Source organism: Dipodomys spectabilis, unplaced genomic scaffold (genome assembly GCF_019054845.1).
Source record: "Dipodomys spectabilis isolate Male_0828 unplaced genomic scaffold, ASM1905484v1 ptg000034l, whole genome shotgun sequence".
NCBI lineage: Eukaryota > Metazoa > Chordata > Mammalia > Rodentia > Heteromyidae > Dipodomys > Dipodomys spectabilis.
The window spans coordinates 8,508,799-8,529,306 of NW_024870711.1; the positions used below are offsets into that span (position 1 = coordinate 8,508,799).

General features: G+C 42.8%; 1 protein-coding gene and 7 non-coding genes across 8 annotated transcripts; 1 reads left to right on the top strand and 7 right to left on the bottom strand.

Annotated features, from left to right (window-relative positions):
• Nucleotides 1-774: 774 nt before the first annotated feature.
• LOC122105757 (heat shock factor-binding protein 1-like) lies at nucleotides 775-1,005 on the bottom strand. Its single transcript, XM_042677042.1, has one exon. The coding sequence runs from the start codon at nucleotides 1,003-1,005 to the stop codon at nucleotides 775-777; it is 231 nt and encodes a 76-aa protein (XP_042532976.1).
• A 2,510-nt stretch (nucleotides 1,006-3,515) lies between these two features.
• Trnac-gca lies at nucleotides 3,516-3,587 on the top strand. The gene has a single exon. It is a non-coding gene; the product is annotated as a tRNA-Cys (tRNA).
• A 1,458-nt stretch (nucleotides 3,588-5,045) lies between these two features.
• Trnac-gca lies at nucleotides 5,046-5,117 on the bottom strand. Its single transcript has one exon. It is a non-coding gene; the product is annotated as a tRNA-Cys (tRNA).
• A 3,164-nt stretch (nucleotides 5,118-8,281) lies between these two features.
• On the bottom strand, nucleotides 8,282-8,353 carry Trnac-gca. The gene has a single exon. It is a non-coding gene; the product is annotated as a tRNA-Cys (tRNA).
• Nucleotides 8,354-11,118: 2,765 nt separating this feature from the next.
• Nucleotides 11,119-11,190, bottom strand: Trnac-gca. The gene has a single exon. It is a non-coding gene; the product is annotated as a tRNA-Cys (tRNA).
• Nucleotides 11,191-12,086: 896 nt separating this feature from the next.
• Trnac-gca lies at nucleotides 12,087-12,158 on the bottom strand. Its single transcript has one exon. It is a non-coding gene; the product is annotated as a tRNA-Cys (tRNA).
• A 3,856-nt stretch (nucleotides 12,159-16,014) lies between these two features.
• Nucleotides 16,015-16,086, bottom strand: Trnac-gca. Its single transcript has one exon. It is a non-coding gene; the product is annotated as a tRNA-Cys (tRNA).
• Nucleotides 16,087-17,124: 1,038 nt separating this feature from the next.
• Trnac-gca lies at nucleotides 17,125-17,196 on the bottom strand. Its single transcript has one exon. It is a non-coding gene; the product is annotated as a tRNA-Cys (tRNA).
• Between the last annotated feature and the right edge of the window lie 3,312 nt (nucleotides 17,197-20,508).

Sequence of the window (20,508 nt, forward strand, 5' to 3'; positions counted from 1 at the left end):
ATTGATAGGTGTGGCAGGATCCTAAAGCTCACTGACCCTAGACATTCTTTGAACTACTGTTGGAAAGAGAGAGGAGCTGGACTCAAGCCTAAGGCATGACATCAGATGCGGAAGTTAGTGGCCATTCGCTGTGTTAAACCTTTAAAAAGCAGGAAGTTACTACAGCCTGACTGGGTGAAGTGCTCCTTTGTTAGTTGGTGCCTGAGATTCTGGAAATTGCCTCCAGATTCTACAATCATTACTATTTAAAAAAAAAAAAATCTCAGTATGTTCACAAAAAAAATAATAAAATTAAATTAAAAAAAATCTGAGTGTTTGCAACGGAACAATTAAAGTATTTCTGAAAAAGCCATCTTTACATGCTTTTAGTCATTTGAAACTGTGGTCAACACATTACTACTCAACAGTCACTTCGGGCTGAACATCTGAAGGAGTTACGGATCCATCTAAGAAAAAGTTACACAGCAACTTGTAATCAAAAGGCAGAAAGGGCGGCAGGAGAAAGTGACTTCACAAAATGCACGGAAACACTTGGAAAACCTTAGGCCGGAACCACCGATGTTCTGGTGTTTAATGAGAGACAACGGCCCAAGTTCCAAGCTGTAAAGACACCACGTGTGGCGCTCGGGGAGATCACAGGGCACGCTCGGGATGCGCGGTGGCCTGCCATCACATCCATCCGCCTTGTAGACCCCGAGGGGCAAAAGCCGCTCGGTTTTCCCTGGGCTGAGAAGATGGCGTTCCAGATCTCGGGAGGCAAACCATCGGCCACCTTCAGCCCTTGTGGGTGGCGGAAATCCTGTGTTCTCCTTCCGGGTCCTCCACCCCAGCCTGGCTCATGAGGTTGGCGATGGTCTTCTCCAGATCATCGGTGCGACTGCTCATGTCATTGATCTTCTCAGTGATCTGCTCCGACATGATCTGGAACTTATCATGCATCTGCTGCAGGAGCATCTGCAGCGCCGCGATGAAGTCCGGCACGTTCTTGGGGCTGGTGGTGTCCATCTCCCCGGAGTCCAGCTTGGCGGCGAAGGACTGGAACCATCGGCCTCACTTCCGTTGTCTGCGCAGACGCAGCCCCGCCCCGCCCCGGACTGTTCCCCGTCCCCCTACGACTTCTCGCGATAGGACGGCCTGCTCGCGGCCTGCTGATAAGAGTCCCAGGAGGGGCTGGGGCGAGGCGGGCTTTTGTAGCTCTGGGGAAGAGCGCTCGGCCACCAGTCCCGCTGTCCCCGGTTCAATTCCAGGTCCTCTGCCGGGGCGCCATTTTATCCAAACCTTGACTTCCCTTTTCTTTCTTGTTGTGTTGACTCCTCACTCTCCCCGCCCGGTGTCATGGTGACTAGGGACCGGCCAGGGTCCTGCCGGAGATGATATGATCTTCCCTTGCAGTTCCGCGTGTTTCCGTCCCGGGGGCCGTGCTCGCTCAGGTCACCCAGGCTGGCATTACATCAGAATGGCGGGCTGATCTCCAGTCCGGTCCGCAGGGTCGGTGGCCGGTGGCCGGCAGGCACGTCTGCAGCACCCGCCTTCCCGGCACGCCTCTCCCTTGCACAAGTATTGTTTTGGAACTGGCCACGGCATCTGTGAGTGCCGCTCCGGGTGGGCCCCGAGGATCTCAGGCCTGGCCGGGAACGAGCAGGGGAGCCGGGGACGGGCCCCGAGGGGCTCAGGCCTGGCCGGGACGAGCAGGTGAGCCGGGGACGGGCCCCGAGGGGCTCAGGCCTGGCCGGGAACGAGCAGGTGAGCCGGGGACGGGCTCCGAGGGGGCTCCCGAGGGGCTCAGGCCTGGCCCGGGAACGAGCAGGTGAGCCGGGGACGGGCCCCGAGGGGCTCAGGCCTGGCCCGGGAACGAGCAGGTGAGCCGGGGACGGGCCCCGAGGGGCTCAGGCCTGGCCGGGAACGAGCTGGTGAGCCGGGGACGGGCTCCGAGGGGCTCAGGCCTGGCCGGGAACGAGCAGGGGAGCCGGGGACGGGCTCCGAGGGGGCTCCCGAGGGGCTCAGGCCTGGCCCGGGAACGAGCAGGTGAGCCGGGGACGGGCCCCGAGGATCTCAGGCCTGGCCGGGACGAGCAGGTGAGTCGGGGACGGGCTCCGAGGGGCTCAGGTCTGGCCGGGAACGAGCAGGTGAGTCGGGGACGGGCTCCGAGGGGCTCAGGTCTGGCCGGGAACGAGCAGGTGAGCCGGGGACGGGCCCCGAGGGGCTCAGGCCTGGCCGGGAACGAGCAGGTGAGCCGGGGACGGGCTCCAAGGGGGCTCAGGCCTGGCCGGGAACGAGCAGGTGAGCCGGGGACGGGCTCCAAGGGGCTCAGGCCTGGCCGGGACGAGCAGGTGAGCCGGGGACGGGCCCCGAGGGGCTCAGGCCTGGCCGGGACGAGCAGGTGAGCCGGGTCGGGCCCCGAGGGGGCTCCCGAAGGGCTCAGGCCTGGCCGGGAACGAGCAGGTGAGCCGGGACGGGGCGGAGCTCAGAAAGGCGCTGGCACCAGGCTGCGAGGCCTTGCGAGTGAACTGAGCTCTCAGCAGAGACGCACACGTGGGTTTAGGGTAGGTTTGTCCCTCCAGATTATACCGGGAGCTGGAGAGAAACATCGGTGGAGGATGCCAAGGGCTCGCTGGAAGGACAGAAGTGGGAAGAAGGCAGATCCTCCATGAGCTTGCAACCTGAGCCGTCAGAGCTGAGATCTGGGTCTGCCTTTCTCCAGCACTCACCTCTGGTGGGCACTGGGGTGTCGTAGCCCAGGTACACCGTCTCCACCCATGTCAGCACAGAGATGTGCCAAGGACCCGCCTGCCCACCCTCAGTGTTTTTAGATTCTGCCTGGGGGAGTCTAGGTTACTGCCATGAGTGGACAAGGTCACTAGTTCCCCGTGTACACCTGCCCCCTTCTAGCTTCTGATGGCCCAGCACCAACCACCTGTCAAGTGATTTCCACTGCAAAGAAATTCATGAGGTTTGTAGACACTGAGGCCGTTGAGCACAAATGTGGATTCTGGTTATGGTTGGATCGATAGCAATATTTTGTTTTGGTATGATTTTAACCATTGTCATGCATTCATCTTCACATCCATAACATGGAAAAGCACAGATTAAACCATCAGTCCTTAACTGGCTCTGACTCCCAGGTATGTACAGGGTTTGTTAGAGACTCAGTTATCCCCAGGTCCCTCCCCAGAGAGTTGAGGTCGAATGTTCTCAAGTGGGAGGGCAGAGCTTTAACTCTTCTCAGTCCTGCTTTCCCACTCACTTTCTCACTGATCTGATGTGTTGTTCAGTCAGCTCTTTGAATCTAGGTGAGACTGAAGGCTGTTCTGGATGCAGAGCTCCATGATGCCCATTGATTGATGCCCATGCTTTACCAGGACCTAGGAGGTGGCAGTCAGGGGCGCAGAGTGGTTCCCGCCCAGGCTGGCAGGAAGCATATGATGGCAGAATACTAGCAGGTGCACATCTCAGAATGACAGCCATGGGTGTGGCCCTGCAGGTTTAATGTACTTATTAGACATCCATAAACAGATGGGGGTATAGCTCAGGGGTAGAGCATTTGACTGCAGATCAAGAGGTCCCTGGTTCAAATCCAGGTGCCCCCTTCTTTTCCCGCCCCCTCAAGGAATATGATGTTCCCTTTCTACTGTGTATGTGTGTGTTTTGATATTGGGGTTTGAACTCAGCATCTCATGCTCTTGCTTAGCTTTTTCCACTCACTGCTGGTGCTCTACCAACTGAGTCACACCTCCACTTCCAGCTTTTATTTGCTGGTTATGTTTCAGGGGCTGACTTTGAACCTCAGTCCTCAGATCTCAGCCTCCTGACTGGCTAGGATTATAGACATGAGCCAACCACACCCAGCTCCTTTCCAAATTTTTCACCACCTTAATTCAGCCTTCAAGGTAGATGGAGGAGAGATGTGCCAGGTACTCAGAGAAAGCTACTCTCCTGGGGCTCACAGGTCTCTGACAGGTAAAGATGCTGTATGATGTCTCTGCTTCTGTGTGCCAAAATTTAACCTGATTGATAGAGTGCTTCTGAAGTGATTCTAGTAGGTAAAATCTCAGGGAATCAGTAATTTATTAGGCCACTGGATGTGGTCTGAAGACAGTGATTACCTCATTACTAGTGAAAAGTGAGATACCCTGGTTCATGTCATGAAGTAGAAAACCATTTAAATTAGTGCCTAATACCTGGAATCAAAACCTATTTACCTGTTGTTCTTACACTTGAGCTGCTGGGATCAGCTGATGACCATGGGGAATGAGGACTACATCTTGTTCAGATGCCTTCCTGCTGTCAGCTCCCAGAGACTCCTATCAAAGCAAAGGCTAGGCCATGAGAACAGACAGTGGGTGATGTTAGGAGACATTTAGTCTTATTTAAGGGCATGGAGTTGGCCAAGCTTAGGGCAGCATCTATTACACTGGTTAATTTGATGGGTCAGTTAGTGGATGTGATACGTAGACATTTGGTCACACACATCTGTGTTGGCGGCTGTACAGTCATTTTTCAGATATGACTACATGTTGATCAGAGCAAAGCCCTAACCTGTGTGGGCCTCCTGATTTGGTTAAAGTCTCAGAAAACAAGACTGGTGTTCCTGGGAAGAGGAACTCTGCCCCCAGAGTATCCTCAGACAGGAGCTGCTACATCCCAGCTCTCTAGCTTGTGGGGATGCCCAACAAAAATCAGAATTGTATATACGCAACTGTGTAAGACTTCTTTAAATTTCCCTGTGTATACACAAACACACACACACACACACATATTCACACATACCATATCAATTGTTTTCTCCAGACACCATTGCACAACATTCATTGTTTTCCTTAACAAGATACAGAGCCCCATCTCCAACAGAAATAGGACAATGAGCAATGTTTCCTGGGGCCCAATGAGCACAATTCAGCATTGAAGAAGGTGTGTTTGTCTGGAGTAACAGGTGTCAGGAAGGTTTTCTGTTCACACCTTACCTGCCTCTCTTTCAGCCACCTGGAAAGCTAAATTGAGGTGGTGAAGAACAATGGACAGGGAATATTTTATTACAGGGAAAAAGCAGGGGGCACCTGAACTTGAACCAGGGACCTCTTGATCTGCAGTCAAATGCTCTACCCCTGAGCTATACCCCCACCTGGTTATACATGTCTACTATACATTCTAAATCTGCATGGCCATACCCTGGCTGTCATCCTGACATGTTCACTTGCTACTGCTCTGCCATCTTGTGCTTTTTCTTTTAAATTAATGTACAGAGGAATTACAATGATATGAGTCAGGTAATGAGTGCGCTTCCTTTTGAGCAGTGTCTTCTGTTCCCTTAAATCTCCCACTTCCTCCTAGCTCCACCCACAAGTTGTAGAGTTAACTTTCATCCATTCCAATGAGCTCCACTGCTGTACTTTTCACCGGTTTCCCTTTGAGTTCTGTTCCCTTCCCCACCCTCCCAAATCATACATATGAATGCACCATACATAAGGTAAAGTGGACAGTATAATCAAAAGTGAAAAATTAAAAAAATGTGAAAATGGCATACTGCCAAAAATTATATACAAATGCAAGACAATCCCATCAAAATCTCAGTGATGTTCTTCACTGAGACTGACATACAATGTAGGTGTATCACAATACCAGACCTCAAGCTTTACTACAGAGTTATAATAAAAAAAAAACCCAGCTTGATACTGGCAAAAAACAGACTTGAATGGAACTAGAAGTCACAGAAATAAAACCACGTATGTATATTATTTTATATAAATATGAAGAGGAACTTAGTCATTGCATTGTGTTTCCTCTCCCAAGAGTATCCTCTTTTGAACTCACACTGTATGAGTATCTAGAATCCTGTATAATCTGTCAAATCCCAGTGCATTTTAGATTTAATTTCTGCATATCAGAGTGAGTATGTGAGTTTGTCTCTCTGAGCTTGGCTTATCTCACTTAACATGATTTTTTTAAAATTTCACCCATTTTGCAAATGGCATTATTTTATTCTTTCTAATGGCTGTGTAAAATTCCATTGTGTTTAGATACCAAATGTTTTGGATCCTCTCACCTACTGTGGAGCATCCGGGTTGATTCTATATCTTGACTATTGTGAATGTACAGCAATGAACATGGGTGTGCATGTATCCTTATCATATCCTGGCTCATGATGCTCAGAGCAGATGCCCAGGAGAGGTATGGCTGGGTTGTAGGGAAGCTATGTTTAGTTTTTTTTAGGAACCTCAAGACTGCTGTCCAGAGTGGTTGTACTAGTTTACATTCCCACCAACATTGCAGTAGGTTTGCTTTTTCCCCACATCCCCATCAACACTTGTTGTTCAAATTCACAATGTTGGCCATTCTAACTGGTGTGAGATTGTATCACAGGGATGCTTTGATTTGCATTTCCCGTTGATGACCAGCGATGATGAGCATTTCCTCATGTGTTTCTTTGCCATTCTTACCTCTTCTTCTGAAAAGCCTCCACTTAGCTCCATTGCCCATTTAGTGATTGGTTTATTAGGTTTGAGAGGGGTTAGTTTCTTGAGCTCCTTGTATATATTGGATATTAGATCTTTTTCTAATATCTTTATTGTCTAACATCTAATACCTTTGTCTAATCTTTACGTTTGCTGGTAAAGATCTTTTCCCAGTTGGTTATCTGTCTTTCTAATTTAGAAACTATGTCCTTAGCTGTGTAAATTTTTAAAATTTTGATGTAGTCCCACTTGTCAATTTTCATCTGTTTTTCCAATGGGACTCTTTTCAAGAAATTTCTGCCTATAAGTTCTAATGTTTCTCTTACTCACACAGTAGTTTCAAAGTTTCAGGTCTGACATTGAGGTATTTGATCCACTTTTAATTGATTTTGGTGAATGATGACAAACAGGGATCCACTTTTAGTTTTCTGTTTTTGTTATTATGGCTCTATAGTAGAGTTTGAGATCTGGTATTGTGATACCACTTGCATTGCTTTTTTTTTTGGCCTAGAATTGCTTTGGCTATTCTAGGTTTTTTGTTTTTCCATATGAATTTTTGTATTGTTTTCTCTATCTTACTAAAGAGTGTCATTGGGATTTTGATGAGGATTGCATTGAATTTTATATCATTTTTGGCAGTATGGCCATTTTCACAATATTTGATTCTATCTATCCATGAACATGAAAAGTGTTTCAATTTCTTGGTGTCCTCTTTAGTTTCTTTCTTCAGATTTTTATAGTTTTCTCTGTAAAGATTTTTTATGTCTTTGGTTAGGTTTGGTTAATTCCTAGGTATTTTTTTGAGGCTACTGTTAATGGAGTTATTTTCATAATTTCCCTTTCTGCTTATTCTTTATTGGCATACAGAAAAGCTAGTGATTTTTATTGCCAGCCATGGGACTTGAACTAAGGACTTGGGTGCTTGTCCCTGAGCTTCTTTTGCTCAAGGCTAGCACTCTACCACCTGAGCTACAGCAACACTTTTGGCTTTTTCTTGCATTCGACAATCTTCAGCATTGGGTGGTGCAGATAGTGTCATGTGTCCCGGTCTGTTGTTGGAGTTCTGTGATGTGTGGGCCAGTCTGGTGTTCTGGCTACATTTAGGCCTCACGGTGTGTTCCCGTTATGTGGCACACAGCAGTCTAGTGTCGGCGCGATTCTGCATCTGCGGTAGGTGGATTCCTGCTAGTCATAGTGGGAGGCATGTTCTGGCCTGAGTCCTGGATTGGCATCTATTCCCAGAAGGCCTGGGAGCAACAATTCTAGCATCCAGATCTCATTTGACCTGGGGGCATGAGTGGTGGCGGTGGTAGGGGATATCTCCACTGTGCTTTAATGGGAGGTTGTCCCTTTTTGAGTCCGGAATTGGGACAGTGGGCCACAGAGCAGTGTGGGAGAGTGTTTCTGGTGGTTAATTGGAGATTTGGGGTCTCAGACATTACATTCCAGGCTGGCTTTGAACTGCAGTCTCAGATCTCAGCCTCCTGAGTGGCTAGAATTACAGGCATGAGCCCCCAGCTCCTGGATCGATTGCATATTTGTAGTTACTCTCCTTTCAGAGCATAGTAATATTTCTCTTAAGCTTTCTCTGCTTAAACAACTGGGTGGTTTCTGTCTCCTGCTTGTCTAAAAATGACATGAAGCCAAATATAGGGCAGAAGTTGTAGAGAAGTACAGTGTCTCAGCAACGGGGACTCATCTGAAATGTCACCAAGCACAGGTAAGGGCACAGAGGTAATATCAAGGGAAAAGTATCATTTTGCCAGAGGTGGTATGACTGAAGACACATCTGTTATGGAGAACATTAAATCAAGAAAGGAGGGGTGCAAAACAGGGGGCACCTGGATTTGAACCAGGGACCTCTTGATCTGCAGTCAAATGCTCTACCCCTGAGCTATACCCCCTGATCTGAAGAAACAGTATAATTATTCTCCTTTATATGAGTCAAGGACACCAGAGCAAGGCAATCTTGCTGGTTTGGATGGTTGCCTTTGCATTTCTGAGCTCTGGATTCCAAGCTCCTTTACAGATTTTTTCTCTTCTTTCACTATCATATCTGTATGTACATTTGTGGCTTTGGTTACTTGTGCAGCTGAGACCTTCAAATCATCCAGATAATTTTCCATCAATACCAATTATTGAGTAGCTACAATGTAATAAGCTATAGTATTTACATCCATAATCCCTGCATTGAATTGGGTATGTAAGTATTACTAGGTCACAATACTCCCTCCTGCATGAAAGAAAGTTCAGAGCAAAAAGGGAAGTATAAATGAGTTCAGCTTTTAAAAATGCTTTTATTATTTATCTTCAAGAGTTCCACATCGAACACATTTCTTCTATTAAAAATGTTACTTGGGAAAAATGATTTGGTAATGAGCTCACTTTAGGATTTTATTTTTCAGAAATACTTAGGAAAATGTACACAGACATGTGTCTGTGGAGGTTCATTGCATTATTTTGAATTTGTAGAAAACTTGTCACCATCTAAATACTGATTAAACGTAGCCATGCAAATAGTGATTAAAACATGATGGCAGATCACAAGGTGGAATACGATTCAGGCATAAAAGATGAAACATGTCCAAACTGCTAACACAGACGGATGCTGCAATGCAAGTATGCAATAGGAAATACCTTTTGTCTTTAGATATCCTTTCTGATTCTTATTTAGGCTTACAAAACCTGAAATGGTCTAAGCATTAGATTCCTTTTTTTTGGCTTGTTCTTGGGATTGAATTCAGGGCCTGGGCACCGTCCCCTCTTCTGCTCAAGGCTAGCACTCTACCACTTAAGCCACAGCACCACTTTCAGCTTTTTTAGATTATATAGTAATAAGGAATTGAACCCAGGGCTTCATGCATGTTAGGCAAACACTCTAACACTAAGCCACATGCCAGCCATCATTAAATTCTTGACACTCTCAGGAAGGACATTATAGTAAGGGGAGGAAAATGCGATTGTTATCCAGGTTCTGAAATGGTCCATGAAAGTCAGGGCATGTGAAACACCCTCAAAGACCTGAGTGAGGGTGAGGAGCACTGGGATCAGAGGGGGACGATCCCTAAAGAGGTGAAGTCTCAAGTCTCCAGAGAACCTGGAGCTGTAGGGGCCCCAGGTGAGGGAGGTCTAAGAGATGGTGTCTAGGAAATCTATCAGGTGTGTATGCTGATGGGAAGTTCTAGGAAAGGTGGAGTCTCCAGAGGGCTGCCAGAATTGGGCAGAGGGCTGAGACAGGAAGGAGGGGGCAGAAAGGAGGCTGACACTACAGGTATGTTCTCAGGATCCTTAGCTGGCAGCTGAGGCTGGGAGGGGGAAGGGACCAATGTTCAATTCCAAGTCAAATTTCTGGGTAGTCACAAAACGAATATTGAAAGGTTTTAAGGAAGAAAAAGCACTAAAGAAAAAGTGAGTCTATTGTTAAGAAAAACTTTCCATTTTTATGACGGAGCCTATAAGGCACACCACAGAGCAAGTTCTGTGGTTTCAGACACTAGTATTATGCACAGATAAGAGAGATTGGAGGACAAAGAATATTTACAATTCAGGAGTAAAATAAGGCACCACTTGCTTCACACAAAGCCAGGGCAAGCCTTCATTGACCAGCCTCCATTTTAAATGGTTGTTTCTCTTCCATTCAGTGTAGAAATTAAGACTTTGTTCCTCCAAAATAGTTTTATTACAAGAATCTGTTTGTAATTCATCTCAGGTATAAACTAGTATTGTTTTATAAATCTGAAGAATCATGAAATGTGTTTTAGGTAGTTATAGAAAGAAGTCATAAAAGATGATTAATGTGAAATATAATAAAAATTAATGAAGTGTACTTAATCAGCTATATATGTGAGCCCACACAATTTCTGAGATGTTCTACCACAAAAAGCAATTTGTTTTACAAAAATCACAGAAAGCCATTACAGTGTTCAGTTTTGAGATAGTTGATAAGGTACATTGATGCTTTCTATAGGGATTGTCTTTAAAGGTTGACTAAGACATAATGTTTACTTTGACTGTCACATAAGCTAGACACAAGACAGAATTTACTTACTATGCTGATACTTCACTTTCTGCCAACTCTCTAAGACTGATGAAGGCCCTCTCACTGGGCCGTAGATGCTGATGGCTGTGGAAAAAAAAAGACTAATCCAAATCCAGGGGGAAAGCATGGATAATGGCAAAATTAAGAAAACTAAAGGGTACTGAAAAAGCAATTGTCTCTGACAGATTCTGTTCAATCCAGTGGTCAGTGTTGTGCACATAAGGATTTTGTACACATAACAAAGTGTATTTCATGATGAGGATGCACACAGCATAAGAGAATGTCATAGACACAAGGTTCAGAACACAGATGACAGCCAGAGCTGGAATGAGGAAGCTTCAGAAAGGGAAGACTTCCCAGAACTTCCACCAAACCGATTCTCACCTCAGCTACAGTCTAGAGGACACTGGGGAGATTTTTACTGTATGTGAGCCTCACTAATACGTCCTGATTTAATTGGTCTGGGGTGGGGCATGGGAATGGTGCTTTTATAGGCTCTTAAAATGATTCTAATTTACATTTAGAACCAGCATAGTAAAGCCTCCCAATTTACTAGTTCCAGAAAAAGATTCCTTTGATATCTACTGAGGAGAAAGAAGCTGTTATGGAAACATCTACTTAATCAAAAATAGGGGGCACCTGGATTTGAACCAGGGACCTCTTGATCTGCAGTCAAATGCTCTACCCCTGAGCTATACCCCCAATTACATGTAACCTTTCATTAGTACTTCTTCAACTATGGTACCACACCCACTACCAACATATTTATTACCAGTATCACCTTTCCATGTTCAAGAAACTCACAAGCTTTTCTTACTGAAGCCAGTCCTCATACATTTCCCCTCTCCAAACTTAACTAGCCTTCCTTACTCCTCTCTTGAGTTCTGGTAAGGGACCACCTGTCACCTGAAAAGGGCACCTGATTCTGATATTCACCCTAAATCCATAGACAGTGATTAGGCTCTAAATCAAGTAGCTTATAGCCCAAGGAGAGCCCCATGTTCCAAGGACTCAAGAGGAAGAAAATTGTTTCATTGCATGACTCATCCACTCAACAAAAGTCTAGAATTTTGGGTGACAGGTCCTATAATCCATGTCAAGATCATAGCAACAGATAAAATACTGTCCCCAGCCTTAAAGACAATTTAATCGAAAAATAAACCTATATGTAAAAACATTTCTACAGAAGTGTTAGGAAGCAAAGGAGCAGCCTGTGGGTCATGGATCAAGGAGCATGATACACAGTGGTCCAGAAAGACTTCCAATGTAGGTGACAAGACTTTCCCCAAGAAAAGCCCTTGACCTCACAGATTTCCCACAATGAGTGGCAAAGACTTTTCTTTGAGCTAAGTCAGTGGTATAGTGTAACTAGCCATAGACAGATCTGCTGAATCCTTTCAGAAATGACTCAGAAAGGGCCTGCCCAGAATATAGGATACAGAAGGACATAGTACAGGTCATTCCTGGGACAACATTGGAGCAATAGCGCCAAGATGAGTGTCAAGGCCCATTATGATGATGATGATGATATCATCAACATCATCATCATCATCTACTTTAGGCATTTTTCTCTCTGGCATCAAAAAAAGGTTCTAGAAAGGGGGTACCTGGATTTGAACCAGGGACCTCTTGATCTGCAGTCAAATGCTCTACCCCTGAGCTATACCCCCACCTACTTAAATATGTCTAATAAGCACACTAAGCCTTCATGACCACATACTGGTTGCCAACCTGTGATTATCACTGGCAGGTTCTCTGTCATCATATACTGTCTCTGCACTTCTGACTGCCTCCTCTACAATAACCAGAATGCTCCTCCCGAGTTCCTGGCATGGCAGAAGCGTTAAATCATGGGGGCAGAAGTATTAAATCATGGGGAGAGAGCGTTAAATCATGGGGGCAGAAGCGTTAAATCATGGGGACAGAAGTATTAAATCATGGGGGCAGAAGGATTAAATCATGGGGGCAGAAGCATTAAATCATGGGGGCAGAAGCATTAAATCATGGGGGCAGAAGTATTAAATCATGGGGGCAGAAGCGTTAAATCATGGGGGCAGAAGTATTAAATCATGGGGCCTTGCTGTCAGCATGTCTTTCAGACTCATCTAGATGAGTGACAGAGAGAATTGGCTCCACAGAAAACTTTTGGAAATGAGGACTGGAGCAGAGCTCAAAGAAAAACTGGAGGATTCCAACTCAAACCTCCTACAACAGGGTCTCTGATAAGTGACCTGTGATGAAGCTTTTCTCTAATACGCTCTGAGACATTCAGATTCACAGACAGTTTTTAGCTAATGATTTAAACTTTTCCTCTCCACGGTATACTTCATATCATATTGAGGAATTAACAATTGACTGAGCTCAAACAGTTCAAATAAACAGTTGAACGAAATGAAGAAGACAATGTAGAAGAAGAAAGAGGAAGTCAATGAAAATAAATCTTGAAAATATCCAATTGAAATATAGAAAATGCAGAGCTTAATAGCCCACATAAATTTGATTACCTAGTAAAACAGAACAAGTTGAAAGTATAGTATAGAAATTGAAAATAAAGCATAAGAATCAGATCAATTGGTCAAAGACATTTTTTAAAAAACCCGCTAAGAAAAAGTGTCTGGAAGACCAAACTTATGAATCATGGGCACAGATGATGAGCCGTAAACTAAAGACATAAAAAATCTATTCAATGAATAATAGCAGAACTGTGTCCACTCATCAAGGGGGGGGGGGTATACTAAACAAACAGGAACGATCAGAGAAGAAGGATTGCTAGAAATACAAAACAAAGAAAGCTTATTGAAAGCTGCAAAGGAGAATCAACGAGACGCATATAAAGGAAATCCCATTATAAGAGAAGCAGATTTCTGGACAGTAATTCTAAATACAATGGGGGCATAGAAGGAAATAATCCTACACACAGAAAAGAAGATAAACAATCACAGAAAAAATACATGAGAGAACACTGCTAGATGAATACACTAACAAAAGAGAAATAGAAATGAAGCATTATAAGACAACAAAAGGACAGGAAATCCAATATTTGTTTGTTTGGTTTGGTTTGGTTTTTGTATTTGTCCTGGAGCTTTAACTCAGGGCCTGGACTCGATTCTTGAGCTTGCTTTTCTAAGGCTAACATTCTACCACTTACTTCACAGTTCCACTTCTGGATTCCTCCTCATCCTCCTCCTGTTTCTCCTCCTCCTTTTCTAATTTTTATTGGAGGTAAGAGTCTAACAGGTTTTCCTGCCCGGGCTGGCTTTGCACTGCAGTCCTCAGATATCAGATTCCTTAGTAGCTAGTTTTACAGATGTGAGCCATTGACACCTGGCTCCAACATACTTTAATATGAATACTGTCTAATAAATAGAAAAATGGCAAGTTGCATTAAAATATAAGACCCAACTATTATTGCCTACAAGAAACACATCTCCCTGGGAAAAACAAATATAGGCTTAAAGTAAGTAGGAGTAGTTATATATATGATAAAACATACTTTAAACTACAACTAGTATGAAGAGACAATGACAGCAACTTCATATTAATAAAGAGCATAAAAAAGAAGAAATAACAGTCATTTATAGAATTCAAAATTTGTGCACCCAAATGTCTTTAAGCAAATACTTCTTATGGGCATATACAGACCCTAGCACTATAATACTGGAAGCGTTCCATACCCCCAAATCACTTACACAGATTAAAAATAACAGCATAATTAAATGATACTGTAGAACAAATTGATTTAATAGACATTTATAGAATACTTCACCAACCATTGTAAAATACACATACTTTTTGAAATCTCATGGATCTTTCGCCAAATTAGATTATATTTTCTAAAATATGATCTTAGAATAATATATTTTAAAATTGAAATGATGCTTGTTCTCTATCAGACAACAATGGAACGAAACTAGAAATGAATAGCCAAAGAAATTACAGAATGTATTACAACACATAGATATTGAACAAAAAGTTGTTGACCAAAAGGCCATAGAAGAAATAAAAATACTTAAAATCCTGCAAAAGCACAGCTTACCAAACTTTTGGCTTGCAGTAAAGTCATGACCAAACGAAAGTTTATAGATATAACCCTTTTGTTAAAAAAAAAAAAAAACACACTGGTATAGGCAGCTCACACTTGTAATCCCAGCTACACAAGAAGTTAAGACCTGAGGATTACAGTTTAAAGCCAGCCTGGCAGGAAAGTTCATGACACGCCTATCTCCAGTTACCTAGAGAAAAGCTGGAAGTGGAGCTGTGCTCAGATGTGCTCAGAAGCAAAACACTATTCTTGAGCACAAATTCTTAGGGACAGCATCCAGTCCCTGAGTTCAAGCCCCAGGACTGACACCAAAAATAAAAGCAAAACAACAGCCAAAAACCCCAGAAAGGTCTCAGGCAGATATTAAAGTGATGCACCTCAAGCTTCTAGAAAAACAAGAACAGGCCAAATAAAAAATGTAAAGTGGAAATAAATAATAAAACTTAAAAGTTAGGGCAGAAATTAAAAAAACTAAATGTAGAAACAATATACAAAAAAATCAATGAAACAAAAAGTTGCTTCTTTGAGAAGATAAATAACATTGAGAAATACCTGGCCAGTCTGACTAGACAGAAGATGGAAAAGTAATAACTTAGTAAAATAAATAATGAGAAAGGAGGTACAAAAACCACCACTGAAATCCAGAGAACCAATAGGAAATATTATAAAAATCCATATTCAATTAAATTGGAAACTTTAAAACAGGCAAATTTCTAGATTCATTTGGCCTACTAAAAGCTAATTAACTGTTATAATCACTTATACAGATTTATAGCAAGCAATGAGACCCACACAATAATGAAGAGTCTTCTAACAAGAAAAAAGATAATCTAGACTTGAATCAGGGACCTCTTTTTCTGTAGTCAAATGCTCTTTTCCCACGTGTGGTCTGAGAAGAAGCCCTGTCAGTCCCTTTTACCTATGTAGTAACATTCAGCAATACAAAGTAGAATGATACCTCAGGAACAACTTTATAGAAGTTGATACACTTAACTGAAAGAACACCTTCCCTCTGCTTTACATGCATTGGAAGCTGTCCTTGAGTGGGTCTAGCAGCCACAGAAAAAGAGAGAAGCTGCCTAAATCCCCCTGACATTTCTCATTGCAGTCTGGTTACACCATAAATAGCCAAATCTCTCCTTCCTAGGCTACCAGCCACACATCTCCTTTAGAGAAGACAGAATAGATGTCATTTAGAAGTTGTCAGAGACCTCCCATAGTTGGCATTTGGAGCAAAAGCACTACAGAATCTCTCTTCTCCATGATGGAACAAGTGGACCAGACAATTGAGTTGGAATTATTAGACATATGCACAGGGAGAAGATCCAGAAATGAAGAATCGGAAGGACACCAGACTGAAGGAGGAAAGTGGAAATAAAATATGAAGGTTGAACAAAGCTACCTGCTTAAAGGATGCTAACTGTAAGAAATGAAAAGAGAGTAAAATGTGAGCTAAAATTCCTATGGGAAAAAGAGGATGTGGAAGGGGGCATCTGGATTTGAACCAGAGACCTCTTGATCTGCAGTCAAATGCTCTACCCCTGAGCTATACCCCCTTTCCCATTGCAGGTGTCTCATAAGCACTTTTCATCTTTCCAGTTACATCCAGCATTCCTTCCATATATTGGAAGTTTCTGATTTTCTCTAGAGTTGGAAGACCATCACTGATTCCTCCACAACCTCACCTTTAGTATTAGCCTGTCTCATTTCTTTGTTATACATTACAAAACCTCAACCTGAAGAGAACCAGCCTCACGTCTTTGAGAAACCTGCAGTACCTATATCTGAAGACAGGTCTGCAGCCTGTGGATCTGTGCAATTCAGAAATGCAGCTCACCACTCAGTGGCTAGCTCTGAAGTGCCACTGTTCCTTCACTGACAGTGTGAGGTGAAAGGCACCAGTAAGATGGAGGTCAGGAAGGTGGGAAATGGCTCACCATGAGGCATCTTCTGAGATTATAAGGGAGAACTTGAGTTTGAACCAGAGCCCTCTTGATCAGTAGTCCAATGTTGTGCCTTTGAGTTACATCCCCACTTCTTAGACACAACCTCCCATGAATTAATACTCCTTCAATAGTGGTCTCACATCCAGTCTTTTTTCTACTTACAGCCTTTTATTGAGGGACATTTTCCTGAAACTGGAAACTGCCTTCCTCTCAATTCCTGTGCAGCTTTAAGTAGTGTCCCTTAGCCCCCTGTTTCTACTAAGCAATATGGAAGCTACCAGACTTTAACCTGGAAATGATGCCTGGTGTTTCTTCTTAGCCTATACAGAATGATGACAAGAGCTACTGGTTCTGAGACTTCCATGAAGTTCACATAGAACCCAGTGCAACAGCTCATATTCCAAGGCACCAAGGGAGTGCTCATTATTTCTTTCCTCATTTATTCACTCAGCTAATACTCAAGATCTTGTCAATTGCCAGGTCCTGTCATGCATGCTGAGAATTAGAAACAGGTAAGACTTTGTCCTTGTTCTTCAAAGTATCGTCCATTGGAGACAAACCCAATCTTCCAGAAACAAAGTGACAGGCAGGGCCTGAGTAGAATTAATTATACAAGAGGAGTGCTCTGTGTCATCTAAAAGATTAGCAAGGGGGCACCTGGATTTGAACCAGGGACCTCTTGATCTGCAGTCAAATGCTCTACCCCTGAGCTATACCCCCACCTGCTTAAGTATGTCTAATAAGCACACTAAGCCTTCATGAGCACCTATTGGTTGCCAACCTGTGATTATCACTGGCAGGTTCTCTGTCATCACATACTGTCTCTGCACTTATGACTGCCGCCTCTACAATAACCAGAATGCTCCTCCCGAGTTCCTGGCATGGCAGAAGTGTTAAATCATGGGGGCAGAAGCGTTAAATCATGGGGGCAGAAGCGTTAAATAATGGGGGCAGAATCGTTAATTCATGGGGGCAGAAGCATTAAATCATTGGGGCAGAAGTGTTAAATCATGGGGGCTTGCTGTCAGCACGTCTTTCAGACTCATCTAGATGAGTGACAGAGAGAATTGGCTCCACAAACCTATTAGAAAAGAGGACCGGAGCAGAGCGCAAAGAAAAACTGGAGGATTCCAACTCAGAACTCCTACAATAGGCTCTCTGGGAAGTGACCTGTGATGAAGGTTTTGTCTAATAAGCTCTGAGGATATTCAGATTCACAGACAGTTTGGAGCTAATGATTTAAAATTTTCCTCTCAGCCGGGCGCTGGTGGCTCGCGCCTGTAATCCTAGCTACTCAGGAGGCTGAGATCTGAGGATCGAGGTTCACAGCCGGCCCGGGCAGGAGAGACTGTGAGACTCCTATCTCCAATAAACCACCAGAAAACCGGAAGTGGCGCTGTAGCTCAAGTGGTAGAGCGCTCACCTTGAGCTGAAGAGCTGAGGGACAGCGCCCAGACCCAGAGTTCAAGACCCACGACCGACAAAAAAAAAAAACAAAAAAAAGAAACTTTTCCTCTCCATGGTATACTTCATATCATATTTATAGAGGAATTAACAATTTACTGAGCTCAAACATTTCAAATAAAAAATTGAACAGAAGAAGACAATGTACAACAAGAAAGAGAAAGTCAATGAAAATAAAGAAATCTTGAAAATATCCAATTGAAATATTGAAAATGCAGAGCTTAATAGCCCAAATAAATTCTTGATAGCATAGTAAGACAGAACAAGTTGAAAGTATAGTATAGAAATTGAAAATAAAGCATGAGAATGAGATCAATTAGTTAAAAACATTAAAAAAACAAAAACGGCAAAAAAAAGTGTCTGGAATACCAAACTTATGACTCATGGGCACAGATGAAGAGACATAAACTAAAGATATAAAAAATCTATTCAATGAATAATAGCATAACTGTGTCATCACATCAAGCGGGAGTTGGGGGGGGGGAATTATACTAAGCAAACAAGAACAATCAGAGAAGAAGGATTGGTAGAAATACACAACAAAGAAAGCTTATTGAAAGCTACAAAGGAGAATCAACAAGATGCATATAAAGGAAATCCCATTATAAGAGAAGCAGATTTCTGGACAGTAATTCTAAATACAATGGGGGCATAGAAGGAAATAATCCTACACACAGAAAAGAAGATAAACAATCACAGAAAAAATACATGAGAGAACACTGCTAAATGAATACACTAACAAAAGAGAAATAGAAATGAAGCATTATAAGACAAAAGAAGGATAAGCAATCCAACATATTTGTTTTTTTTTGTTTTGTTTTGTTTTGTTTTGTTTTTGTATTTGTCCCGGAGCTTTAACTCTGGGCCTGGACTCTGTTCTTGAGCTTGTTTGTTTTAATGCTAACATTCTACCACTTACTTCACAGTTCCATTTCTGGATTCTTCCTCCTCCTCCTCTTCTTCCTGCTTCTACTCCTCATCCTCCTTCTTCTCCTCATTTTGTATTTTTATTGGAGATAAGAGTCTAACATATTTTCCTGCAGAGGTTGGCTTTGAACTGCAGTCCTCAGATATCAGATTCCTCAGTAGCTAGTTTTACATATGTGAGCCATTGACACCTGGCTCTAACATACTTTAAAATGAATACTGTCTAATAAATAGAAAAATGGCAAGTTGTATGTACAGCAACTTCATATTAATAAAGAGCATAAAGAAGAAGAAATAACAGTCATTGATAGAATCCAAAAGTTTTTGCACCCAAATGTCTTTAAGCAAATACTTCTTATGAACATATACAGACCCTAGCACTATAATACTGGAAGCGTTCCATACCCCCAAATTACTTACACAGCTTCAAAATAACAGTGTAATTAAATGATACTGTAGAACAAATTGATCAAATAGACATTTATAGAATACTTCACCAACAATTGTACAATACACATACTTTTTCATATCTCATGGATCTTTCGCCAAATTAGATTGTATTTTCTAAAATATGATCTTAGATTGTATTATAAAATTGAAATGATGCTTGTTCTCTATCAGACAACAATAGAATGAGACTAGAAATGAACAGCCAAAGAAATTACAGAATGTATTACAACACATAGATATTGAACAAAAAGTTGTTGACCAATAGGCCATAGAAGAAATAAAAATTCCTAAAATCCTGTTAAAGCACAGCTTACCAGAACTTTTGGGGTGCAGTAAAGTCATGACCAAAAGGAAAGTTTATAGATATTACCCTTTGGTTTAAACAAAAACAGGCTGGTGTAGGCAGCTCACACTTGTATTCCCAGCTACACAAGAGGTTGAGACCTGAGGATTACAGTGTAAAGCCAGCCTGGCCATGACACTCCTATCTCCAGTTAACTAGAGAAAAGCTGGAAGTGGAGCTGTGCTCAGATATGCTCAGAAGAAAAACACTATTCTTGAGCACAAATTGTTAGGGACAGCATCCAGTCCCTGAGTTCAAGCCCCAGGACTGACACCAAAATATAAAAGCAAAACAACAGCCAAAAAACACCAGAAAGGTCTCAAGCAGATATTATAGTGATGCACCTCAAGCTTCTAGAAAAACAAGAACAGGGCAAATAAAAAATGTAAAGTGGAAATAAATAATAAAAGTTAGGGCAGAAATTTAAAAAACTAAATGTAGAAACAATATTCAAAAAAAAATCAATGAAACAGAAGGTTGCTTCTTTGAGAAGATAAGTAACATTGAGAAATACGTGGCCAGTCTGTCTAGACAGAAGATGGAAAAGTAATAACTTAGTAAAATTAAAAATGAGAAAGGAGGTACAAAAACCACCACTGAAATCCAGAGGACCAATAGGAAATATTATAAAAGTCCATATTCAATTAAATTGGAAACTTTAAAATAGGCAAATTTCTTTTTTTTTTGGTCAGCCATGGGGCTTGAACTCTGGGCCTGGATGCTGTCCCTCAGCTCTTCAGCTCAAGGCGAGTGGTCTACCACTTGAGCTACAGTGCCACTTCCGGTTTTCTGGTGGTTTTATTGGAGATAGGAATCCCACAGTGTCTCCTGTCTCGGCTGGCTTTGAA